Source organism: Eufriesea mexicana, unplaced genomic scaffold (assembly GCF_001483705.2).
Source record: "Eufriesea mexicana isolate 0111107269 unplaced genomic scaffold, ASM148370v2 scaffold653, whole genome shotgun sequence".
Classification (NCBI taxonomy): domain Eukaryota; kingdom Metazoa; phylum Arthropoda; class Insecta; order Hymenoptera; family Apidae; genus Eufriesea; species Eufriesea mexicana.
The window spans coordinates 103,427-121,396 of NW_016908802.1; the positions used below are offsets into that span (position 1 = coordinate 103,427).

General features: G+C 48.9%; 1 protein-coding gene across 2 annotated transcripts in view; it reads right to left on the reverse strand.

The window, feature by feature from the left end:
• LOC108546251 (latrophilin Cirl) overlaps positions 1–17,970 on the reverse strand; it is a 290,348-nt gene that overhangs the window by 20,267 nt on the left and 252,111 nt on the right. For both annotated transcript variants that reach the window (XM_017898239.1, XM_017898240.1), the window contains exon 4: positions 1,862–1,968. In XM_017898239.1, coding sequence (XP_017753728.1) covers positions 1,862–1,968 — 107 coding nt within the window. The remainder of the gene's footprint in view (positions 1–1,861; positions 1,969–17,970) is intronic.

The following is a 17,970-nucleotide window of genomic DNA, read 5'->3' on the forward strand; positions in this document are numbered from 1 at the left end:
GAGGAGAAAACGATCTTTAACCCAAGATGGCGACGGCAGTTAATCCCTGAACGGGATGGTCCGCGTATTTCGCGGTACTATCTCTATAGGGGTCATCTTTATTGGCCGAAGGGGTTGGCGATAAGGTAAAATACCGGACGTCGCCGATGTCCGTTACGATAGTCGGCTATGCAGGAGAAAGACAGCCGTATGCACGCTGAGAGACAAGCGAGGGAGAAGTGGAGAGGCTTTCTGGCTCGTGGTATCGGGGCTACCAACAGATCCCTTACTCCCTCTTGAATGTACGTCGGTTAGACCGATCTATCGAGCCTCCTGGATATCGATCAGACGAGGACGAGGCGTTGGAAGCCGAGAAAGGCAAACAGAGAGACAGAGAGCAGAGGGTTGACAGTTTATGGTCCAATAAGTGATTGTGTCGCCTGGCGGTTTTGGTAAGTCGTAACCGATAGGTGTTAACGCCGAAAGGTCGGGAAAGTCATCTTCGTTCGTTTGCCATTGGTTAAGTCTGTTTGTATATCGTAAAGCGTCCAAACCCGCGGCACCTGCGGTACACCCAAGTTACCAACATTCCGTGAGGCGCGTACGCGAGTCGACGAACGCGACGATTTTCCGAGGATTTGTAAGTGAAAATGGTAACCTTTCGACGAGTCACAATGGCTGCTTCGCTCGTGTTTTCGCGAGTATGTTTAATCGGTGAAAGTCGCGTTTCCACGAGTCCAAAATGTCACGCTGCTCGCGGGGTTACGACCGCAAGAACGTTACGATATTACACGCGAGTGAATATCCAGCGGTGAAATTAATACGAATATTAATAATAATAGATCGAAGGGAAATTAATCGTAGCTCGTGATGCAGATTCGCAATAACATGCCGAAACACCGTTTCGTCACAGTCGAATCGCAGTACCATCGAGCGTAACGATCGATGCTTGCAGCAATCTTCCTGCATCTCTTCCTCTCTCTCTCTCTCTCTCTCTCTCTCTCTATTTTGTTATTTGCTCTTATTGGGTCGTAGAAGAGTTTCATTACGATACGAAACACGTCAGAAAAGTTGGACGTGCAGCCGCGTATTCGTCCGCGTTACCGATCCCAACGATCGATTTCTCGATCGCAAAGATCACGTCTTCGCGAACTCTTCCACCTCTCCTTCTCTCTCTCCCTCCCTTTTCTCTTTGCCATCTTTTCTTTTCTCCACTTTATACTCCGTCTGTCTCGAGAGTGCATAGCCGATGCAAGCCGCTGGAAGATCTTTATCGGGACACGGGCTCGCAGTTACGTGGGCAACGTGAATCATAAGCGCCGGGTTCGGGAAATTCTAATCGATCCTCGCGGTCAGCTGAACAGCTTTTTACCAGTCAGTGACGTACCGCGATGGAAAAGCGAATATCGAGTGCTCTTTCGCCCGGAAAACGAGAATCTCCAGACGCGTGGAATCGTTTCCCAGCATTTCGTCGATAAAACTCGTATACTCGAATTTTCCCGCGTTCGACAAGAACGAATATCGATACTTCTGAAAATGGAAGCGATCTGGCTGTTTTATTTAATCTTTTCTTGAAAAAAACTAGTCGATCTTTCAGAAAAATGAACAATTTTTTCCAGTCTACGTTACGAATACTCGCGTAACCTGTGTATATACGTAACAGATATAAGGGATAATCTTGAAACGCAATTTTGAAAAAAAAAAAAAAAATAAAATCCTTTCTGCCATTCCGGGAAGGAGGATCTCGAAAATGACCGCGAAGTCGGCGCCTATGCGATCGTTCGCCGGTATCTACGGAAGACCGCTCGTAGAATAAACGATACAGGGTACAGAGATATTACGAAGGGAAGGGCGCGTACAAAAATGGCGGAGTCTTACTTACCGGACAGGCAACGATAATGCGCCTCGAGGTACTTGTGCGTGTTGGGACAGGGATCGCCGAATTGCAGCGTCGATGCAACAATGCTGCAGTTCTGCTGGTCGTTGCACCTGGGTTGCGATTGGTCGGTTAACATGACAAACGTACACCCTTACCAAAGTGTACTGAACCATGGATCCTGTCCCTTTTCTCTTACCGTCATGGATGCTCGAGGAAGGGATATGCGAATGCAGAGACTTTTTCGACGAAATTCGCACCTTTCTTTGCTTCTTCGTAACCTCCAAGGTTCACGCCTTTCTCCAAGATATTTCCACGCGTTTACCACGTTTCTCCGCCATTTTCACCGTCGCAGAGTTCGCGGCGGGTCTTGGAAAAATCGTGAACCCGAGTCCGCGTGTAACCCGTCGACGAAGGAAGATTCGTCGATCGGAAAGAAAAGTGTGCACCAACCTAGACAATAGTACTGCGCCTCGATGTACTTTCCGGTTCCGGGACACGGGTCCTCCTCGAAAATCTCGCTGCGTACGTCCACCGAACAGGAATTACGATAATTGCACCTGCAATCGTCACGTGAGCAAGAGTGTCACCCCAGGGGACAATGACAAGTCACGAAGATTCGATGAAATGAATTTCTTTAACGAGAATCAATGGCGCCGATGAGAGATGAACTGGAGATCTTGCAAGTGCCCTTTGACTTCGAGTTTCGATTCCTTTCCCCCCCTCGCAGCTTGAATCGTGAAGCTTTGGAAGGTATTTACAATCGGACAACATTCATAAGCGTTTCAATCTTTTTACTCGAAAATGGGATTCGATTAATTCTCTTTCTTTTTCTTCTTTTTCGTTTTGGTTACTCGCAAACGAGTCGTGATAGCATTTTTGTAGGATGTTAGCAACAAAAGATGTTCGATATTCACGAGGTACGCGTGTTAGCAAATGACAAGAGGACAATGTGTTAGTAGAAACAGAGGTTTGCAGTAGTTTTAAAAGCGCAGTATGCGTTCGTGGTAGGACAGATGAACTCGTACTCGCTTATTTCGTGTTAATGGTACCACGGTGTGTATGTACAGAGATACGAGTGTCATGCAGAAAACTTGAATCCCGAATTCAAGCACGTTAGAAATACTTGTACTTTGCGAAATTTTTCGCCCTCGATATCGCGTATTTTTTTATACTTTTACGTCGGATAAAAACGAAAAATGACGTAGGACGATCGATCACGGTATTACCACGGTAAACCGACATTTTGGTTGACTCTCGTACGCGTGACACTTTATTCTCGAGTGTACTCGAGGAACGAACGCGAAAGTATCGGTCCCGCGGAATAGTAAACTTTCGAGAGGAATTCTACGTTATAGTCTACCCTTCTTCCTCGCAATACTTTGCAAGAGCCTTCTTCGTTAAAGGGTACCTTATTGCTGGATTCACGGGGAACTTTTAAAGCTTTGCCCGTTACGAAGTACAATGGGAACGGGAAAGCGTGTTCGTCGTAGACGATGAAGCACGGGAGCCCGCGTTTCTCCTTCGACATCGGAGTTTTCTACTTATTTCCAAATCTTCAGTCGCTTCAAAAGATGTTTTCGCTCGATTCTAATCCGGTCGACGTTGCGTTCGTTGTTCGCGTGGATCACTGGTCGTTTGATTTAAAGCGGAGTGTAATCGCCTTATCGGGGAAAGCAGCTTTCGCCTCTTAAAACAAAATCGTTCCATTAAAAATAAATCGATGAATTAAATGCGACCTTTCTTCTACCCCGTGCATCCCGTCGATTCCGACGAAGCAAGAAATTGCCAGCCCCTGCCCTTTAATGTTATTATAAAAATCCCGTCGGCGCGAAGAAACGGAAAGAGAGAAAACACCCGTAACGAACCGATCGATGACACGGAAGTGCTCCCGACTTAATGATCAGCCACCATCCAAACGCCTATTAATTAATTGCTTTACAGTCAGTCCTTGCGCGATCGTGTTTTTCAAGCAAAATGAATCTTTTCGATACCCATCGGGGGTATTAATCTTTCCTCCTTTCTTTCACGTCGAGCAACCTCGTGAAACATACGCGAGAAAAACCTCGGTGAAAAGACTTTTGCATTTTTAAATTCGCCCGGATACGAATTCTAATATTTGCGTTCCGGAGCGATTTTAATTCGCACGCGAGATAACATACGTATCTACGCCATTCCGAGCGCTAATACCAGATACGTATGTGTACACCGTACGTTGTACAAATAACTCTTTCCAATCTTCGTCGCGAGACGTCGCGTACGCGCGCGTACACGTATGCCGCAATAAACGCGACGGTAGCCAATTTTCCACATGGAACGCGATCAAACAAAACACGGTCGTTCCTTCGATCGAGTTCCCGTTCGACTGGTCGCTTCGACCCGGCCACGCCGGCTTCCGCTCTGCATAATACACGCACGCGGGGGCCGCCTTAGAATCGGCAAAGTGTGCAAGGTTTAATCTCGATCGGGGGCGAGCCATTAAAGCGAGTGCACGGCCCATTGTTGGCCAGGCGGAGTGGTGTGCAGGTGCAAAGCCCACACACACGACCCGTTATCGGTCCTCGTGGCAGCCACTATTTCGGGGGATTAAGCGACCTCCGCTTTCGCGCGCGTGCAAATTTCGCCAAGCACCGTTTCTCCGTCGTCTCGAAACAATTTTTCCCCCGCGCCCTTGCTGCTTCCGCCCCCGTGATCGGGAATAGCTCGAAACACGGATTTTCCGGCGGCGCGAACACGACGGGCGCAAACAACGACGAGCGAACAACGGAAGAACGGGAAGGAACGAAAAAGAGGAACGTTTCTTCGGCCGGGAAGGATTAATTCGCGCGGCTGACACGGCGACAATCGATCGCGAAACGAAAGGGCGGGATTCCCGTTGACTTTGCAAGGGTTCCGGCCACGTCAATTTGTCGTGATTCGAGTGGCGTGTATCGACAGGCCACCGGGAACTTCTGGTTACTTCGCGTAATTGGCCCAGCTCGTAGATTACTATGTTACGGGAGAAGAAAACGGGACCGAAACGTTCCTGTTATCGACAATCCGGCTCGATTCTCCGTTCTCACCCCTCGCGCGCGCACCCCTTTCACTTAACTCGGGCTCGGGGCCGCGCAGTCTTTCCCGTTAAACTTCCCCGAATTTATTAAACGCGTCCGACGAGAGGGTAGCCGGAACAAATAGAAGTGAAAATTATACGAAGAAATTTTTCGTCTTTTTCTTTTTTTCTTTTTTTTTTTTCTTTCCCCTTTTGACGCGGGTTTCCTTTCACGACGCTGGTTCGTGTCGCGGATCACGTCGCTCCCCTTTTCGTCGGGGATCGTCCTCCTTGCACGCGCGCCACTCGCCACCGAATAGAACCGCCGCTGAGGGTAAACGTAATTTCAGACGGATAAACTACGAGTGAACACGAAAAATCGCCATTTCGCGGATGTTGCGCCGCTCGTTATTAAGGCCTTTGGTTTCCTTCCACCCCTCTTACAGACTACCCTTTCCGTTTTCATCGTTTGTTCCCATCAGACGGTCGCGTTTGCGCGTGGTATCGCGCGACTCCTTCGGCCCGGTGGTCGTGCTTTAATCATCGATTTCACGATGATTCAGAGGGCCTTCCGTTTCGCGTGGGCCGGCCCACGGATTTAGTAACGTTTTCGCCCCGTTCACGGCTTGCCCCGCTATTTATCCGGATCAACCACTGTTATTTTTGCGCCATGTCGGCGTTTCGGCGCACGAAAAAGGGGTTTCGACGGCGAAAAGCCCGCCGGCGTAGCGTTCCGATCGTCGAACTATCTTTCTCCGCGCTTTTTCCCGTTTTTTCTTTCTCTTTTTTTATTTTTCTTTTTTTTTTTTTTTCGTTGTAGCGGTCGTGGAGGCACTCCTCCTCGCCGAATTGCTCGCGCGCATTACGAAGAAACGCGTATAATCTATGCATGGAACTTTTGATAGACTCCGCATCGGTTTAATGACCGTTTTACGCGTTACAAAGAGAGCTATCGGCCGTCACCTCGTTTCCGGTACCGCGTTAAAATTTCAATTTCGACGAACTCTCTTTTCATCTCCGCGATTTCGTAATTCCCTTGCATATCGATGTTATAAATGACATTCCGATAGATCAGCGTGGAAGAGAGTAGATGGTTGCACCGATAGGGTATTTACAGGAAAGCGTAACCCAAAAGTCCGTGTGCGCTAATTGAATTGCGGTGAATGGTGCCCGAGTAGCGTATTACGACAGAGTGGAGGAGAAACGAAACGATTCGAGATGTGGATCGAACGTGGGACTCGATAATAATTTACAACAGTCGATCCCCGAAGGTATTTGGAAATGTATAATTTAGCCGGCACGAAGAAGACCGTGAATTCTTAATGAAACCGGTCCCCACCGTTTTCGCGGGGTTGCTCCGGCGTGCAAGCTTAGGCACGAATCGTACAGGCAGTCGTTCATCTTCGCGATTTAACACCTTCGAACACAGTAGTATTTACATTCCACGATATGGAAAATTTATCGTTATCGTTACACATGCCGCGTGCCTCGGGTCTAATAATTCACGGCGGTTTCGGGCGACCACCGAAATGTCGGCCGCAAACGTAATAACGCATAGAACAAACGACGCTTGTCCGTCAAGGGAAAGGAAAAAAAAATTCTAGTTTTAATATTAAAGAGGGGAAACGATTGTAACGTTGGCTCCCGCTACGCGGGAAGGGGTCGGTCATTAAAAATCGCCGATTCGATCTAACCGTTAAATAAAACTCGGATCTAAAGTCTTCCGCAAAAGTTTATTCAAATGATAGCTCGAAACCCGGCGTTTTTCTCCTATCTAAAATTCTGCCAGATGATTTACGACATCCTTATTTATGCACCTAGCGTTTAATAACGCCACCGGGAACGACCAAGATTTTACTGGAAACCGGGCGAGTTTGCTCGCTAATTTTTCCGTCCACCTTCCATAAAATTCTGAATTAATTATTCGATTAATTTTATTCGAGAGAGCCGCGATCCCCGTCGCGCCAGCGTTTATTTTTACCGCGAGCGAAACTGATTATACTTTGGTATAATTAATTCCTCGGTCGCTAAACGAATCGTATCGACGGCGAAACGAACGGTTGCCGAACGTTCCGAGCAATTAACCGTGCCGGGCCAAGCAAGTTTCGCCTTTTCTTATTTAGCCGATCATTATCCCGCGCAAACGAGCAGAAATAAAGGAAGTTGGTACCATCGATACGCGTCAAAAATGCAAGGATTTACCGAAAATATCGTCTAACCGATCGAGGCTGGGGAGTTTTTGCTCGATTAGGCGACACGAAAGCGCCATTCGCGTGGAAAATGGTCAGGCGAAATGAGGTCCGTGACGTTGGCGCGGCTACACGGATTCAGTTTTAGCCGGAAACACGGCCGCCATGGGCGGAAACGTCGGCGGATCGCGAGGAGGGAAGCACGACGCGCGACGCGATTGATCGAGCGACGGCGATGCCGCTGCCGCGCGAAATTAATCGAACGTCGAGGAACATTCGATTGGCCTCCTCGTCCCGTGGCCTCGAGTGTGGCGTGTATCGACGAAAAATCAATTAACCAAGCCCCGGGGAAGATTATGAAAAATCGTTTTGGGGCTGGTTCGCGTGGCCGTATCTGCGTGGCATCGCGAGGCTGTAACGCGAGTCGAGTCACGCCTACGGATTCGCCGTTCGTAAAACGTAAAACGTACAGCAGGAGAGAAATGCGCGAACAACGAATCGAACGAACGTATATACGCGCGTACACGCGAGGCAGGCGGACGCGCGTGGAAAAGGGACGAGAGCGAGCACACCAGGCGTTTCCCGTTTCGGCGTATCGAGGCTCGTGTGACTTTTTAATCGACGATAGGAATTTCTTTGTGCAAGCGAAGCCGGCCAGGATCGTTGGCGAAGCTTCGAAGGAACGAGAAGCACGAGCCACCGAAAATCACGCGCCGAGAAACGAGATCGTTTCCCTTTGACGTTTCGCCAGAGACGCGCGTGATCCTCGCGAGCTGGACGCGAGCAAAACGACCGGTCGTGTAAAAAGAAATGGCCCAGGCAACGAGGGTACACGTGGAAAATTGCTCGCTTTGAGAAACACGATCGTCCGTTCGTCAACGATCATTACCGCGTCACGCGCGATCACGAGCGCAAAAGAAATCCTCCTGGGAGGTAGATCCGCACGGTTTTTGGATATTAACTCGATCGAGAGGATCCAGTTCTATTGGCTACCGGTAGACGATGTTAATCCGATTGGCTCGAGTAACGGATGGATTAATTTCTCCACGCCGCTAGACCTTCTTTTTCCTTTGATTTAATCGTAACGCCGTTAATTATCCGTTACCTAAGGGCGGAAGTTATTCGAATTGACACGTTAATTGGTTATGCCATGTTCGCTTTGAGGCACGATAACAAATAGGCGTATCGTGGAATGTAATTAAGGTACCGTGTACTTAAATCCGCGGAGATCGCACAGGGATCGAAACGATCTATAATTTGTTTCAGCGAGGATGAGCAATTAATCGATCTTATATTGTCTACGGAACACTTCGTCACGAAAGCTACTTGGAAACACGTTCATCCGTGACTTGGCCGAGTAGCCGAGTAATTTTCAACTTCGATGCTCGTTTTCTTCGTCCCGTTCCGAATGCTCGACGAATTCTTACCCAACGTAAAAATCGTTCCTTCGCTCGGCATTTCGCGATTTAATCGTTTCCCGCGGGTGAATTGGACGATACGGTATAGCGAGTAGACAGCAAGAAGATTTAGTGCAGAATCTCTAAAGGAAGTTTGATTCAGATCGTGATTGCCGTGAGACGAAAGGGTGTGACGAATGTCGACGAAAAAGCCTCTGTTCCAGAAAGAATTTTCCCCAGGATAATTTCCCTCGCAGACACCATAAGGACGTGTGTGCTACGATCGTGTCAGAGTGGAGAAACAAGAGAACACAACACAGGAGCATCTCTTCGTGGCATTCCGGACGGTGACAAGAGTAAAGGGAAAAGATCCATGGCAGCACACGTGGCGTTCTTTTATGTATAAGTATGTATATGTTCTTTTTTTTTTTTTTTTCCTTTCCATTAAGAATTAGACCTGGAATAGTAGCGTCGCAGAAAGAGTTCTCAACGCGCGACACGTCTTCCTACTGCTACGAAAATATTCTTCGTCGGATTCCTCCGAATTATCCCGCCATTTTGCGATTTCCCCGACTCGGCAAACATCGCGATTCGAGATCTCTTTCTGCGAATTCTCCGGCTACCGCCACGATCGTGTGTCTCGGCAACAATGTTCCCCAACGATGTCGAAGAACGAGAAAAAGATAACAGATTGCCCGGTGCCGTAATTACGAAACGTCAATTAAACGAAACCCCAGAATGGTTCATTGCAACGAATCCGCTAACTGGCCAGCGCAAAGGTTGCAATGACCGAACCAGAACGTGCACGATCGTGGCTGTAACGAGCTGTACAAACATCCAGCAACTCTCTCCGTCTGTAAGAGTACATTACATAATAAACTTGTGGCATGCAATTGGTCGCTTGTGTGTCAAGATGGAGCAAGGATATCACGGAAAGTGCAATATGTACATTGCGTATCTACAAAATTCGTTTTCTCAGTAGCGTTGCAGATATCACCCTCGTAACTTCTCGCTCGTTTTCACCCCCCCTTTTCGGCTCTACCTGTATTCGCTCCGCGCTTCCACCCCGTTCCACGAGGGTAACGAGAAATATTCGTCGGACTTTCGCCGCGTTCTCGTGATTGGAATACTTTTAAGTACCTAACTGGGAGCTTTCTAACTCTCTTGCTCCCACTCTCTCTCTTTCTCTCTCTCTCTTTCACCGTTTCCCGCCACCCTTCTCTCCGTTCGAGTCTCTTCCTCTTAATCTGCCGGAGGATTAAACGAGTTTTGTCGAGAGAACTCGAGGATACGTGGGAACGTGTGCGGATACAGCCGCGTCTTATTCTTAGAGCTAGCTAGACTCGGGTCTGCTGCAAAGCACGCTGCGTTTGTTCCAAATTCGCGGTATTAAACGAATACGACCATGGGAGCATTTCTTCGCTCATCTCGATCGCGAGGAACGTGCGTGTACGCTACAGGTAGACGAATCCATTGATAAATCGAACTTTCCGCTTCGAGGTTGCTTCGAGGCTGCTCCGAGGAGTCGATTAATTATCACGGACGAGACTAACACCCACGGGATAATCCGCGGAACGGTTCGAGTGGTTAATCCCGCCATTATGTCGGGCGGCGGAGAAAATCACGTTCTACGAACTCGATCAACGACAATGTCGTAAACGCGTTCTCACGACGATCTCGCGTGGAGGAACCGCGATGCGTTAATAGTCTGTCGACGGTCGAACGCTTTGCCCGCCAATCAAGGCTCGTGTCTATAAGCGTTTCGGCTGGTCATTTAATGGACTAACTGGGAATCCGGCCAGAGTAAGCCTCGCTTGCTCTCGATCGTCCTCGAGGAAAATTCGAGAGGGAACCGGGCAAATATGTTCGAGTGTATTTTTTGAATAAAAAAGACGAGCGACCGTTTGAAAAATCCGGCGCGACGGTAGAGAGAAGAGCGGAGAACGGTGCTGCCTTTTAACGAACGCCGGAGAGATTGGAACCAGGCGAAGGGAGGAATTAAAAGGAAAAGGGGGGAAAGGGGGAGGAGAAAAAAGACACGGAAGAAAGGGAAGAAGGAAAGAGAGGAGAGGGGAAAAAGTTGGGAGAACAGGAGGAACGACGGAGGCTTCGCGATCGAGAGGCGAAGAGTAACCGCGATAGCTGCTATGATCGCGTTAACGTCTTTCGATTGGACGGAAGAGCTAATTTCGTCTAATGCGATTATCGGCGGAATTCGCGCGGCTGCAATTAGTTTAGGCTAAATGCGAAGCCGGGACAGACCGAGATTGGAAAGGGCCGGCAAAAAAATACGGGTTGATCGAATTAAAGGAAATCGGACGAACAGCATGGCGAGTTGTAATTTTCGATCGGTCGATAGAGATTGACACGGCTTATTCCGTGCAAATGCAATTACCGGAGAGAGTTTCGCTCGTGCAAAATTAGCCGGAGAAACGGCTGGCTTTTCGAGGATCGATCGAACGGCACCCGGTTTCGATCGCCAGCCATGCTGGACGTCAGCCATGCTGGACGCCAGCCACTTTGCTCTCCGCTCGTCGTTCTTCTTCGACTTTCAACGTCCTACTCGCGATCGGCTTTTATTCCTCTCATCCCCGATACTCTCGACCGGATGCTTCGAACGATTCGAAGGCATATCTCGTGAGATTCCTATTATTTCGTTAACCGTTTTACCAGAAATCTGAAAAACATAGAGCCGGGGCAGCTCGTGGAGACCTAGTTCCAGGAAACGCGTTCACGGATGGGCTTTCGCCCAAGTGTTTCGTCGGAAAATTACGGGTATGTTTACGATTTTCGTACGATCCCTGTGTATTCGCTAGCGATGGAACACGCAAGGAACCCGTCACGACGCCCAGAAACTCCGCCAGAGGAATGAAGGATAAACACGAACGGTCGGCCATTTCTCAACGCGGGAACGACGTGTACCGTGATCATTTCATTAGTGGCCGTTCTCGCTTCGATAACGGAAACGGTGGAACTTGTTTATCAACGAGACAACGGGCAACCAGGGAACCTATTTCTCCCCATTTTTCCTCATTTTTCTCCTCCCTTGGTTTGCTTCGATCGCGGAACTTGGGCGTGTTTTCGTAAATATCCAACGGGACGGGATAACGTTTGGAAAAAAGACCTTCTCGTAATTGTTCGCTATTCCGGATCACGATTAGACTCGATTACGATACGAAATTACATTCTTCTCGCGTTTCCTTGCCACGGTTAATTATCCTCCTCGAGCACGATGACGAATCGTGAAATTGTTTAATGTATCTACGTCGGATCGATTACGCCGTAACACATCCCCGTGTACCGTGAAACGATCTCTTTTCTCTACCCACCCTCGATCATTGTCTATCCCTGTCTCTCTCTCTCTCTCTCTCTCTCTCTCTCTCTCTACCCTGTCCCGTTGTTTCCACCTATGTATGTCCGCTCTTCTTTTCCCTCCATTTTTTTTCCCCCCTCTCTCGTTGATCGCTCGTTATTAACTGGCAAACTAACAAGCACCCGGGAATCAGGAAACGTTGAATTTAATTTCCGAACGTAACGAGAATCGACACCCGTACCACGCGTATCGCGTCGTGTCATCGATTATCGTCGGTGTACAACGCGACTGGGTAAAAACATCGCGAAAATATAAATATTAAGAACGCAAACACCGATCGCCGCTGTAGATTCTCTCTTTTTTATTTTTTATTTCAATTTTTTCTTCCTCCTCTTTTTCTCTTTTTTCTCTCTCTTTTTTTTTTTTATCATCCAGTCAAAGTCGGGCGACCGTGTCATGTTTGTTAGTCAAATATTAACATTCGTAATTCCACGGTGATAGCGACCGTTTCCGTTTTAAAGGAGCCTCAGAGAACCGTCAAGACGCGTTTCACCCTGTTCTTTTTCCTCTCGTTTTCCAACGGTTCGCGGTGTTGGCTGATCCAACGCTGAGAACGACGCGAATTACCGGCGATGACTGGTTTCCCGCTCGCGACGACGTCGGGATAAACGAGAGGAAAGGGAAAACGAATGGGATAGAAGAGAAGGTTCGAGGATCTCCAAGTTTCCGAACTGGTTCCCCGGTCGGCCCGAGTTAACTACGAGAATCGAATCATCGAGTGGCTATTAGCGCAATGTAATTACGCCGCGATTGCGCAACCTGCTGGAAAGAATCCGTTCCCAGAAGGTCCGGGACGGCAACAACCTTCCTGCGAGCTCTTTCGGCTACTTTTCTCCGACGTGGCGCAATATAGCTCGCGTTACGACGCGTATAACTGCTCCGTCCAATTGTCTCGAGCGTACAAATCCGCTCGCGCGAAAGCTTCGCCTTTCGAACTTTCAAGCCTCCGCTTGGTCGCCTCGTACGACCGGTCGAGAAATTTGGAAAATTGCAATTTTCCGTCTCGTAATTCCGTTAGCCGAGTGTCGCGATTTCGGAGCGATGCAAATTGGAAGCTGGAAGCGCGACACGTGTCTGATCCGAAAATATTCGGCGCGAGAACCGTGTTAAAATTTCATCGAACGTTCGAGCGGAAACCGTGGCGAGGATAAACACGCGTCTCGTTTGACGTTCCACTAACGAACGCCTTGAATAATAAAGACGCTTTTGTCGCTCGAACAGTTATAGTTTTAACGCGCTCGTGTCACACGACCTATCATGTCGGCTCGCTCGCGTGTCTCTATCCTGATTATCGAGCGTTGCCGCGCGCAGTTATGCGTTAGAATATTCGATTAGACGAAGGAAAAGAGCGATCGTCGACAAATTGGCTACGAAAGTCCGATCTGTGAATCGTTACGGAACAAACACCGAGTCGGAGACCGTGTAAGATCGAAAACGCGAGAGCACGCTGATCGATGGAACGCGACGACACGCTACGACGACCATGCGTTAATCGTGCTCTCCGCGCAGAGGTGTTAACGCGACGCGTTAAACGGAGCTAATTTTCGCAGCGTGGAACAAGGGACCCGCGAATTGGTCATTCTTTCCCGATCTAATTGCTCGCCGGCTCGCAGCGTGGCAGATTAAGAGTGGAAAATCCAGTAACCCAGCCGCGTCATTTCTCAGCGAGTGTAATGAACATTTCCACGGTTACGCGCGGCGCGCGTCATTAATTCCGTAGACGGAGTTTCGCAGCGGACCCCGGCCGTTCAATTTCATTAATCGTTCCGGCAAAGCCCCCTTTCCGGGTTTCACTTAAATCGTAATCTCGTACGTGCCCGGCGCACCCCTGATAAATCTGTCTCTAACCGGCCTGTACAACCGTCAATCCGTCGTTTCGACGCCGGTTTCCGGCTTTGTCCGCAGCCCATCGCAGTTAATCCGCGATCAATGTTCCTTAATATGGTGCGTGGATTAGACGACTCCTTTCCGGCAAGGATTTCCGTGCTTGTCCGCTCGAAAGACGCGCGCGGCGAAAGTTGCTCGATTTTTCCGTGGCTTCGCGCGTCCAATAACGATGGCTCGCGAACGAGAGAGATATATCAATGGACTTTGACATAATCGCTGAAGATAAACGTGATAAATGGGAGGCAGAGAGGCTAGAGCCTAGCGCAGGTGAAGAGAAAGAGAGAGAGAGCTGGTAAAACCACACACCGGTGTACCCGCGCAGAGATGCGTTGAAAGAGAAAAGAGAGAGAAGGTTACCACCCTTGGTCGGAATTACCGTGAACCACTTGTCCCTTGATTTTGGATACGCTTGCTCCATTTTGCTTACCTCTGGAGAAGGATCTCTCTGGGGGATGATGTTAAGAGGGTGTGTTAGAGCGACGCGTCGACTGGCACAACGAAATCCTCGATTCGACGCGACCGAGGAGCGTACGATATTTTAATTTGAATTTATATTGGAGCCCGGAATTTATATTAAAGCCAACTCCGAATTCGAGTTCGTATTTAACTTTAAATTGGAACAGAAATCAGTCGGCGATCGAAGTAATTGCACGGGCGAGATTTCTGGAACGTCGAGCAAGGGTTACAAAGGTTTTATTCGCGAAGCCAGCCGACGCGCTAATGACGGGAACAAAGTCTCGTTATTCACGGGGATCACGTTGACAAAGGATCTTTCGGAGCGAAACACAGTGGAAGGTAGACCCAGAACACCTAGCGGTAAACGTTTCAAGCGAGATTATGTACATGCGTGTGAATTTTTATGAAAGTCGATGCACCTTGCCAGGACTACACCCTGGTGTTAGAGGACAGAGCGGGTTAAACGTAACAAAGGATCGATTATTGCAAAAGAGGTGGAGGGATCAAACAACGAAAAACGGAAAAAGAAAGCGAACTCGAGACACGGTAAAGCGACGACTGCTCGTAAACGAATTATTTCATTTTCCAAGCGAAACACCGTACCTCGACGAAATTTCGCGCCGTTGATTCTCGATTTAGCTAATGAAACGTTTTCGCCAACAGTGTACCAGATTGGACGCTTCTGACGCGTGGCACGCGAACTCGTCGAAGGCTAAAAGACACCGTGAAGCGATTACGAGAATAATATTTCATCGCGACAGCAGATGACACGTCGGTAAATGTAGATCCACGAGACAGATTAAAATCTGTCGAATTCTCGTTGTGACCCGAGAAAATGGGGCCCGGATGACCCAGGAAAATATCCAATTCGGCTTGGAAATTAAGCGAGCTACCGACACGTACGCCGGAAGAGGTATTCTTACACGGAAGGTCGTCTTCGCTGGTACACTGTTCGCGATATTCTTCGATATCGACTAGTACACAGTCTAATACAGTACAAATCGTTGCGCAAAATTTTCCGGTTTCGCGGAACGTACTTTGAAGACGCGGCAAAGATAGAAGAAAAATATGGCGCGCGGTCTGGATCGATCCGCGAAGAGAGAAGAGGCAAAAAAGGGATTATAGATGACTGTCGCGAGAGAGCGAGAGAAAAGAGAGAGCGAGAACACGAAGGGAGGAACGGTGATTACGATCAGGCAAGCTGGTGATCTTCTCGATCGATTCCGCGAAACGAGTTAAATTGACGTCAAACTCTCCTGCCTCGTCTTGCGAAACGCATAGAGAGTCGCCGGATGCACGCGTGTAGAACCGCGACAGACGTGTGCGTGTACGACTTCACCGTAGAAGCAACACCGTGGAACTTCTCCACTTAAAGTTAATCCGGAAGTTATTACTCCTCAGCCAGAGGAGGTCCTTAGACCGGCTCCACCCGGCGAGAGACGGCGCCACGAACTTTAAATGCGTTTTTCTGAAAACGTACTTCAACCTCCAGACGGTGGCGCATTTCGATTTTAACGCGTGCTCCTCGCGGTTCTTACGCGGTTACGTGGCTCTTTTGTGTTCTCCCGTTCTTTTCCTTCTTTTTCTTTCCTTTCCTCCTTTTCCCCCGCTTCTTCTGCTCCTTCTTCTTCTTCTTCTTCTTCTTCTTGTCCTTGTTCTTCCACTGCCTCTCCTTCCTCGTCATTGTCATCCTCTTCTTCTTCGACCTTCGTTTTCTTCCTCTGGGTTTCAGCAACGTAATCGACAACGGGGATCGAGTTTGCTCGCAGCTACCGCTTCCAGAGCGGCGATAACGTTAATGGATACGATTTCGATTCGTCATCGCGATTATCTTTCCCAATTATTCACACTACCGGCACGCTGACGGTCTTATCGTTGTCGACCTAGCAGGAGTCGCGTTTCTCTTTTTGGTTTACCGCAAAACTAATTTCCGCCAGGGTGCCATTAATCACAATGACGAAACGCGCGTCGCGGCTGATCTACGAAATTTCGCGTCACCGTCATCCCTTTGTCTTTTGCCCTGCCTCTCTCGCGATTTTCCTCGTTTGCTCTCCGCTCTTTAGAACCGATCATCCAGACCAACGGGTGCGACAGATTGCCGCGCTCGGTTTGCCGCGTTTCGTACGAATCATCGAACGATCGCGAAGAAACAGAAGAAATAAAAATGTCGGATGAACAGAGACGGGAATCCGAAACAGGACGATATCGTCGGGCTGGGTGTTCCGACGTACGGGGGATTATGTGGAGAAGGTGGATCTCGTGACACGCGGAAATGCGCATGAAAGGCTTATGTATTTTGTGTGTGAGTGCATACGCTCGTGCGTGTGTTTGTGTGCGTCTGAGACTTCGGAGGACGCAGACACGAAGAACGAAGGAAATAGAGGGGATGTTCGCGAGGACCGAGATAGAGAAGCGACCGCTGAGTTTGCGATTCTTCCTACAGCTCTGATCCGCCGCGAAATACGCTCTTCAATGGTCAAGCAATTGGCCAGTTCGCCGGACCATATGAAGCCGTCCACTCCTTCCTCATTTTCCTTCTTCTCTGGATATATCCTCTTTCCCCCGTCCTTTACCCCTCCGTTTATTTCCTCGCGATTTCGACTCCATGCTCTTTGCTCCATTTCCGTGGGTGAACAGGGACAGGGAGCAAACTGCGTCGAGGAACTCGATGGCTCGTATTCTTTCCTATCCGTTCGGAACTGTCCCAATTTTCCAGGGACTCGATAAATTTTCTGCAATAACGGCGATCGCGTAAGAAATACTCTTATTAAATTCCCCCACGATCGCAGCCGGAATCAAAGATTTTAGTATCCCGGCTTCGTTTCTTCTGCTCTCGACGCTGTTATCGAAATAGCGTTTACTCGATCCGTTCGCGAATAGGTACGGAAAGCAAAAAGAAATACGCGTTGAAAATTTTAACGATCGCGGAACGAAACGTAAGGGAGCTGGAGAAAAATCGCGGTGTAACGAATGCGAAGGTTCAACTAGGCGATATTTCAACGATCGATCTCGGAGAGACGTTTCCGCGGTGCGAGCAACGGCCACACATCTCCGGGCATCTTTCCTCCGCGCGAAATCGACGAGTCGAATTTCCGCATACTCGACGGTTAATAATTTTTCACTCCCGACCACCGATCGAACCGTCCAATCGCGCGCGTAACTCTGGCTGCCGAGGGAGATCCCGCGCGATCGGATCGAGATCCGCTCGGATAGATCGTACAGATCGGCCCTCGTCCAAGGTCATCGAAAGACTATGATCGATATATACACACGGACACACGCACACGGCATCGTTCAGGAAGCGTTTCTCGTTACCGCGAAGGGAACGAGCTAGACTCCCAGGTGTCATGCTGGATATCTCTCGAATGGAGCGGTCGTAAAAGCTTCGCCGTGTAGATACCGATCCATGTGGAAAGTCGGATCGCTCGATAACCCGGGGACCAAGTGACAAGCGCGATCTACGCTCGATCGGATCGGACGTCTCCTTTAATTGGTGCTAGTCGACTCATTAAGGATAGAAAATGTCTGGCAGCGCGAGTGTTCCCACTTTTCTCTCCCTTTTTACTTTCCCTTCCTTTTTCTCCCTTTAGCTCCCCTTTTTTTCCTCCTTTTAATATCTTTCTCCCCTTTGCTTTCGATAAAATCGACGAACTTCCAGAACGGATTCGGTTCGATGCCATCATAACGCAATTCCTCGACGCGATTCGCGGGATAGGAACGAAGGATCGGAAACGGGCTGATTGTTCGGTACCAGTTGTGTACGTAGGATGCAAGGACGACGA